Raw genomic sequence first — 8,478 nt, forward strand, 5'->3', positions numbered from 1 at the left:
AAAAAATCAATCCTGGTACTAGTTACTTTACCTTTTATTTTGTCTTTATCGTTAAAACTCAAAATTTTCAAGTCATTTTCATTAGTTTTCCTATTTTATTATTGATGCTCTTGCTTCATGTGGTTGTATTCTTCCAAATATTTGTATTTGTGGGTCTAAAGTTGATTTATGATAATATGCAATTGAGATGCCTAATTTGGAAGACAATGAATATGATTTCATTTCTTTATCATCATTTAAAGATCATCTCTAAAACACTGATTTGATTCGGAGACCATTTAGTCATCCATATAAATCAACTATTAAATTATTAAATTATTTATTAACTATTAAATTATTAAACCTATTTGTAATTTTTTTAATTTAATTAGATTTGTGTGACCCATTTATGTGTCACATCAACACATAACATAATTTTTGACAAAATTGTGACATAATGATTACATTGATTTGAGACACTTACTTGAGGGACTATATTGATCAATTTTCAATTTCATGAACCATTTTGTTGTCGTGGGTCAATTTCAGGAACCATTTTGATGTCATGGGTCAATTTCAGAAACCATTTTGATATCATGGGTCAATTTCAAGGACCATTTGTAAGAAAAAATGACTTATGGAGCCCATTTATATGTCACATCAGCACTTAACAGATATTTTTAACAGAATTGTGATAGAAGGACCATGTTTATTTGCGACACCTATTTTCAAGGATTACATTGATTGATTTTCAATTTCAAAAATCATCTTAGTGGTGAAGGTCAATTTTAAGGACTATTTATGATAAAACCCCCAAAAAATAATCACTCCATTTTTGCTGTTAATTTTTTATGGTAATTGGTGTGCTTTAGGGGCCCAAAGAAAATAGAGCGGTGTTTGCAAAACCCTAGATAAACATTGTGCAAAGAAGGCCCAACACACGGCGAAGAGAAGTGTCAACTTATTAGCCCAGGTTCAAATTACATGCACTAGTATCTACATTGCTCAAGACCCAAAGCTGTGTACTGCAGCTCCTAATTTATTTCCATCGGAAACCCTAGAACTAATGATATCAGAGAGAAAAAAACAGAAAGAAGAAACAAACCCTAGGTCCTAGGGCGAGGAAGGGGAAATAGGGAGAGAAGAGTATAATGGTAAATCTCATGATCAAGGACCTTGTAATTGAGAAGAAAGTTTTTAGTGTGCGTGGAATATAGTTTGGTACATCAAGTGTTATAATACAAGTGGTTGAGAAAAAAAAAATTCAAATATCCAAACCACTTTTATTATGACATTTGGTGTATCGAGTCGTGTTTCCGGCACCTTAGAAAATCTCTCGTAATTAATACCATAACTTTAGGATCTTCATTCATCAAGTCTCTTGGGTCTTGTTAGGTATTCTTTTTTAATTTAAATTTTTTTTCTTTCAAAAACACTACTAGAGGGGACTGAATAATGCAAATCCATTCCAAATTCACCAAATCTCCAAGCTTTTACTTTGTTGTATAATCATGTTCATCTGAATCATCTCTAGTGATTTGTGGAGCCTTGGGTCATATAATAATTAAGCTCTTTTGAATTAGATGCTTCAAAGCTAGCCGAAAAAAGAGTTCCCCCAATTGCTTTCGATCGAAGATTCAATCATAAAATGTCTTTGATCCCAACAACAAGACGAACAACTTTCGGTTGTGTTAAAATTTGAGACGGGGTGTAGATTTCTTATATTTATTTTCTTTTTCATTTTTATTTGTTTTGAATAAAGGATATTTTCTACTCTAAGGGGAGGGGATGTGCTTTGCCTCACAATAGACTAGCAATAATGTGGTTTAAATTCACCTTTGGTGAGAATCGAACTTAAGGTCTTTCACTTACAAGTGAAGAGAAATACCACTAGACCGTAGTATTAAGTGTCTTTGTTCATTTAGTTCAAAGTACGTTTATAAACTTGTTACTTTGGAGTTTGGAGTGTAGAACAAACTAACTCTTTGTTATTCACATACTCACTTTTACTTCTTACACACCCATTCAATTTTTTGGTCGTTGGATTGAATGAATAGATTAAGATCAATGACCAAAAATTAACAAAGATGTGTAAGAGACAAAACTAGGTGTGAAAATAACATTATCCCTTGCGAAAGATAGGATCAGTAAACAGAAATTCACTAAGATTGAATTGAAGTGGGATCTTCAATAGTGGTACTGAGGGTGTCTTTAGATTATATCGAATCAGTATAGCTATCATTCTTCTCTTCTGACACATCAATGGAATTTCAATCATAATAGAAAAGAAGTGATACAAAATTTCTTTCTTCCTTAGTGTTTCATGCTAAGCTCTTCAATCCTTAACGCAAGCACTATACATAGTTAAAACTAATTTTATTATATTTTATTCATTAAACTACTTTTTAATCACATTCACTGAGGAAGAACATGCCAATTTGACATGCGTTGCATCTTTTGCGGCTGCTCCACCCCTTTCTTCCCTTTTTTTTCTTTCTTTCTTTTGCACTTATGCTTTTTGGAATTTAGCTCTACTTTCTATAGAACATTCTATTTGTCCATTTCAATTGAAAATGATCATAGCATTGGCCCATTTCAAACCTTGCCTAATTTCAAAGCACTAGGTTAGACTCTCGTGAAAAAAATAACTTATCTCTCATGAGTGTATACGCTCATTTCATATAATTTTTCGCATCTCAAAATCAAGATAAAAGAATTTTCCATCACAAAAAGTAATCAAATTTTGTAATATCGTGTCTGATGCAATACATTGCTTGAGCAAACTGTTCTTAAATCATACGAAGAGACTAATAATCCTAAAAAAAAAAATATCAAAAAATATATTAGTCAGCATTTTCTTCATAATCAAAAGATACATAACTTGTCACAAAATATCGAGTTTTATGCATCCGATGTCGTGCATTTTACGTGTACATCACAAATTTTTCTTTTAAATGTGAGTGTTTGACGCATAACATTGCATGTGTACACATTATAAATATCTCTTTCAATCATATGAAGAGTCTAATCATCCCCAAATGCATGAACTATATTTCTTTGAATCATATGAAGCCATGAAACATGACATCAAACCAGACAAGAGAACATTGTGAAGTTTTCCATATAGTCTTTCAAATCGTACATGTGGCATGTATTTTATATAGTTTATCATGAATATTAGCTTTCTATTGTACATTGTGAAGGCCATTACACAAAAGAAGAAAAGTTGTAGCATGAGATCATGGATTGCAATCGACAGAAGAGAACAAAAAATTCCACAACCAAGGCAATAATAAAATGTTACGTGACAAAGCTGACTTGTTTAGAGGTTGTGAATGGCTTAAGTCCCTTTCAAGCACAACTCGCCGCCCATGATATCAGAAAAATGAAGGGTTTGTGTTCACTCTCCATGACATCATTTCAATCTTCGACTACTATATTATATTATATTAAACCGAGACTACTACTGACACAATATTATATTAAACCAACACCATCATTGACACTATAAAGGCCATTCTGTAGTAGTGTTCATTGGGATAGTATTAAGTGAGCTTGTATACTTATTGAATTTATATGCTCATCGGGCATTCGGAAAGCGTAAGATGAATATCTGATAGTACTAATAAGGATTCCTGTATTAAATCTCATTTTGATCATTATGATACTAGGGCTCAAAGCTTTGGTGCATACATGATTTTATCTAATTTTTTTTCTATGTGGGAGAAGTGGCCTTCCATGAACAAATGAGTATATCAAACTTGTAACTTTCTTTATAATGTGACGAGGTTTTCTGAGATAAAACTTTACATTTAGTGTGAGAAGCTTGTCACTTGTACCTTAAATAGTTAGAAGCATTTATATCTGCACTTGAAGTCTTAAATTCAATTCTCCTTTCCTAAACATCACTAGTAGAGGTCAACTAGGCCTTGCCCATGCTTAACTAATAAATGTTCTCATTGTTAAAGTTTTTGGTTTGGATTCATATCAATTTAGAGTGAGATAGGAAGGAAATATCCTAATTTTTTTTTCTCTATAAATTTTCCCGAGACTTGAACATAATGATTTGTCACTTAGTCCTATGGTCTAATGGTATTTTTTTCACTTATATGTGAGAGGTCTAAATTTGAACTTGGGGTTTTCTACAAAAGGTAAAGAAAGGGTTGGTGAAAAATAAACTCTTTTTTTTATGTATCTCGGTGCCTGAGATTCTAGGAAAAATATTTTGTGCATTAACTGGATCTCCCTACAAAGCCAACATGTCTTACATTCAATTCTCGACAAAGGCAAATTCAAACCAAATTACTATGGCTAGCCCCATTATGAAGTTTAGCTCACTCCCCACCCATTGGCGCACATAATATCAATGTATTAAAAAAAACAAAATAATTTTAGGGTAATGTTAGGAAGATTGAATTTGTATACAAAATCTTGTAAACTAAATGACATGGAAGTTGGCGATTGGATTATTATTTAAACGTTCATAAATATGCTTATTTCCTGTTGATGATACATCATTTAGTTTACAAATTTTATCTATAAATAAATTTAATCTCCTTAACATTACTTATAATTTTATATTCAATACGTTAAAAGTGACACAATTCGCATGATCATTGTCCAATTTTTTTGTGCCCATATGTTACTTGCCATACAAGTCACATCAATGATCAATTAGATGAGCATGCCTCTAATGATCAATCAGATGACCATGCCTCTAATGATCAATCATTGATCAATTAGATGTGCATGCTTCTACTTTAATTTGTATGAACTTATTTCAATCTCATATTAAATTAGACGAGGAATGTGCGTTTTCTTCTGCACTTAAGTTTAAATTTCTCTATTCGTAGTTCAGATTAAACTAGAATATGATTCAAATAAAAAAAAATAGGATAAATTACATAAAACTACCTCAACTAATGATTGAACCACAATCTCATACCTCATGTTTTAAAAATTACAATATCATACTTTATCTTACTAATTTATTACAATGTTAGATCCCTATTAACTTTTCTATTAAATACTGACGTGGCAAATGTGAGCCTATTTTTTTGCTGATATAGATGTCAAGTTTAAGCCACGTACACCAAAACTAACAAAAAAAATATTGAAAGGGTCACACTCTGTCCTCCCCACCTTCCTACTGTGCACAGTCTGCACCTCATTCGTCTATCTCCTCCCATCTTTGTTCTTCATCTTGATCAGCCGCAAACAACCAAAAAAGGGGAATTTTTTTTTTCGTTAATCTCCCAAAATTCCTTGGAATGAACACCTATCTACTCTCTCTCTAAAAAACTTGATCAGATCAAAACCCACATCCCATAATCCGATTTCGAGCTCCAATGTCTAAGGACCCATCCTAGACCGACCAAGAATCCATGCCATTCTTCGAAGCTTTCAAGAAGTTCAACCGTTTGAAGCCATTGGAGGCTTGGAGCAGTCCCTGGGCATTCTGGATTTTTTCCAGTGTTGCATGATCCTGTGCACAGAGTTGTGATCGAAGGGTTTCAATTCCCAGGCCAATCAGAGCGGTTCATGTGGTTGCAAAGTAATGGGTTGGGCTAGGACTGGAGGGTTGAGTTTCTAGGAGAAGAGGGTGGTGGGTGTGATGTGTTTGAAGGGGACGGTATGGTCCCCATCGTCAAATTGAGATAAATGAAGGAGCGAAAGGTCTGAGATGGAGAGGATGAAGCAAAGAGATCCAGAGAGATGGACTGAGATCAGTGAGATCCGTGGGAGGCAGGAGGTGGAGCCTGAGATGGTGTTTGAGGGAAGTGAGGATCCAGATTTGGAGCGGCAGGGGAAGCTTTTTGCTGGAAATTGGGGATTAGGGTTCACAAGAGGGTGGTGGATTTTTGGCTTTTGGGGGGGGGGGGGGGTGACGCAGTTCACGAATTTATTTTTTTATTTTTTTCAAGTTTTTAATTTTGTTTAAAATGTTTAGTTAGGTGAGGAGTGGACCCCACAGCCCCACAGGTTCTATCTATGTCAGTGTTTAACAGCAAACTTAACAAAAAAGAATTAACGGATGTCTAATATCGTAAGTTGATGTGTGACATTGAAATGTTTAAAATATAAAGTATGAGATTGTTATGCATCGTAAGTTGATGTGTGACATTGAAATGTTTAAAACATAAGGTATGAGATTGTTATGCAATCTAAAGTTGAGGTTATAAAATGTAATTAAAATGGTGGTTTCTTTCTAATTTTTGTTGGTTAAATTCCAAAGGTAAACGTTTATAGTTTACTCTCTTACCAAAATTAACAGTGGCAATCTCGAAATTCAGAGCAAAAAGTTGGCGGGTTTCACCAAATTCTCACGTTAAAAATGAGCTCGCACTCGCTCCTGTAATCACTCTCACAAGTGACCGAACCGAAGAGAGTAGCCCACCAAATTCCAAAACTCCCACGACCGCCTTTGTCCTCTTCCTCCTCCTCCTCCTCCGGCAATAGCCTGACACCTTCCAGAGATGGAATATTCCGGCGATGAGTTCGACGTCATCGTAGTCGGAGCCGGAGTCATGGGGAGCTCCACCGCCTACCAGACCGCCAAGCGCGGCCACAAGACCCTCCTCCTCGAGCAATTCGACTTCCTCCACCACCGCGGCTCCTCCCACGGTGAGTCCCGGACGATTCGCGCCACGTACCCGGAAGATTACTACACGCCCCTCGTCCTCGAGTCCTACAAGCTCTGGCAGCAGGCGGAGTCCGAAATCGGCTACAATGTCTACTTCAAAGCCAACCAATTGGACATGGCTCCGGCGAACGATAAGGTTCTCCTCGCCGTTGTCGATAGTTGTCGGAAAAACTCGGTCGCGTTTTCGGTCATGAACCGGGACCAGCTGCACCAGGAGTTCTCGGGTCGGGTTATGATTCCGGAGGATTGGGTGGGTGTTGTGACGGAGCACGGCGGGGTTATTAAACCCACCAAGGCGGTGTCAATGTTTCAAACGCTCGCTTTGCAGAACGGCGCCGTTTTGAGGGATAATATGGAGGTGAAGGGTGTGGAGAGAGATGGGGTGAGAGGAGGGGTTTGGGTGTCTACAGCAAAAGGGAAGAGGTTTTGGGGGAAGAAATGTGTGGTGACGGTTGGAGCTTGGACGACAAAGTTAGTTAAAACGGTTGGCGGGATCGAACTGCCGATACAGCCGTTGGAGACCACCGTGTGCTACTGGCGGATTAAGGAGGGGCACGAGGGTGCTTTTGCCATCGGAGGAGACTTCCCGACCTTTGCTAGCTATGGGAACCCCTACATTTATGGGACCCCCTCTTTGGAGTATCCCGGTTTGATCAAGGTCGCCGTGAATGGCGGGTACCCGTGTGACCCCGATAAGAGGCCATGGGGTCCCGGGAACCCGCTGGCTCCGTTGAAGGAGTGGATAGAGGGGACGTTCTCCGGCGTGGTTGACTCCGGCGGGCCGGTGGCTACCCAGTTGTGCATGTACTCAATAACCCCGGATGAGGATTTTGTGATTGATTTCTTGGGTGGGGAGTTTGGGAAGGATGTGGTGGTGGGCGGGGGGTTTTCGGGTCACGGGTTCAAGATGTCGCCGGTGGTGGGGAGGATTTTGGCTGACCTTGCGCTTACTGGGGAGGCTGAAGGAGTGGAGCTGAAGCAGTTTAGGATAGCAAGGTTTCAAGAGAATCCCAAAGGCAATGCCAAAGACTTTCTGTAAATGCACGCAACAAACCTCTGCAAATTTTTTATATACAGAATAAGACAAAGAAGAGTGTGAGAGGTAATAGTAGGGAAGAGAATCCTACCTCTTCGTTCTTTTCGTCATTGCGTTACGGTTACTAACGTACGGTTCTGAATGTGTGTTTTGCGTTTTCAAGAGAAATATTTCAGTTTTTCTTTAAATGTTGTACCCAGTGCACAAGAATCCCGCTTTACGCAGGGTCTGGTAGAGGTGAATGTAATTTAGAAAAAAAAAAAAAACTATATTATCTACAGATGTGGAAGTGAGCTAAGCCTCATAATTGACTAATAATAATGTGGTTCAAATTCTCTTTTACGAGAATCAAATCTAAAATATTTCACTTACAAGTGAAAATAAATACCTTTCACCGTAGTACTAACTACTAAGTGGCTTTAAATGTAAAAAATAAAAAAATAAAAACCAATTTTAGGAAGAGAAAATTGGAGCTTTTTTTTATATATTTTTATATTTTTTTAATCTAGTTGTCATTTTAATAGCTTTTCTAGTTGATTTGTCAAATGATATATTTTGTTAGATTAAATGTTAGATTAGCCACCGACGAAGTTTGAATCCACGCCGTTATGCAAGGGTTCAACACTTTTTCACCACTGTGGTAAAAGACCACTTGCAAAAATTGGAGCGTTTTGACTTGATTAGAGGTGTGGTCTCTAAACTAACTGAGATTTCTCCATGTGCTCGAAATATAAGCAGGTACATTATGTATCATAGTATATAAGTAGAGAAATGTTTTTTTTTCCAATCACCCCTTCACCTGTATTATGACATATGAGGT

At 37.1% G+C, this 8,478-nt stretch overlaps 1 protein-coding gene across 1 annotated transcript; it reads left to right on the plus strand.

The window, feature by feature from the left end:
* Positions 1-6,319: 6,319 nt before the first annotated feature.
* On the plus strand, positions 6,320-7,846 carry LOC126631278 (probable sarcosine oxidase). The gene has a single exon (XM_050301457.1). It carries the CDS (start codon positions 6,456-6,458, stop codon positions 7,659-7,661), a length of 1,206 nt encoding a protein of 401 aa, XP_050157414.1. The 5' UTR covers positions 6,320-6,455; the 3' UTR covers positions 7,662-7,846.
* The last annotated feature ends 632 nt before the right edge of the window (positions 7,847-8,478 follow it).

This window comes from Malus sylvestris, chromosome 8 (genome assembly GCF_916048215.2).
Source record: "Malus sylvestris chromosome 8, drMalSylv7.2, whole genome shotgun sequence".
Lineage (NCBI taxonomy): Eukaryota > Viridiplantae > Streptophyta > Magnoliopsida > Rosales > Rosaceae > Malus > Malus sylvestris.

What these genes read in the sequence shown, in the direction of transcription:
- LOC126631278 (XM_050301457.1), top strand. Translation starts at nt 6,456, where the DNA reads ATGGAATATTCCGGCGATGAGTTCGACGTCATCGTAGTCGGAGCCGGA.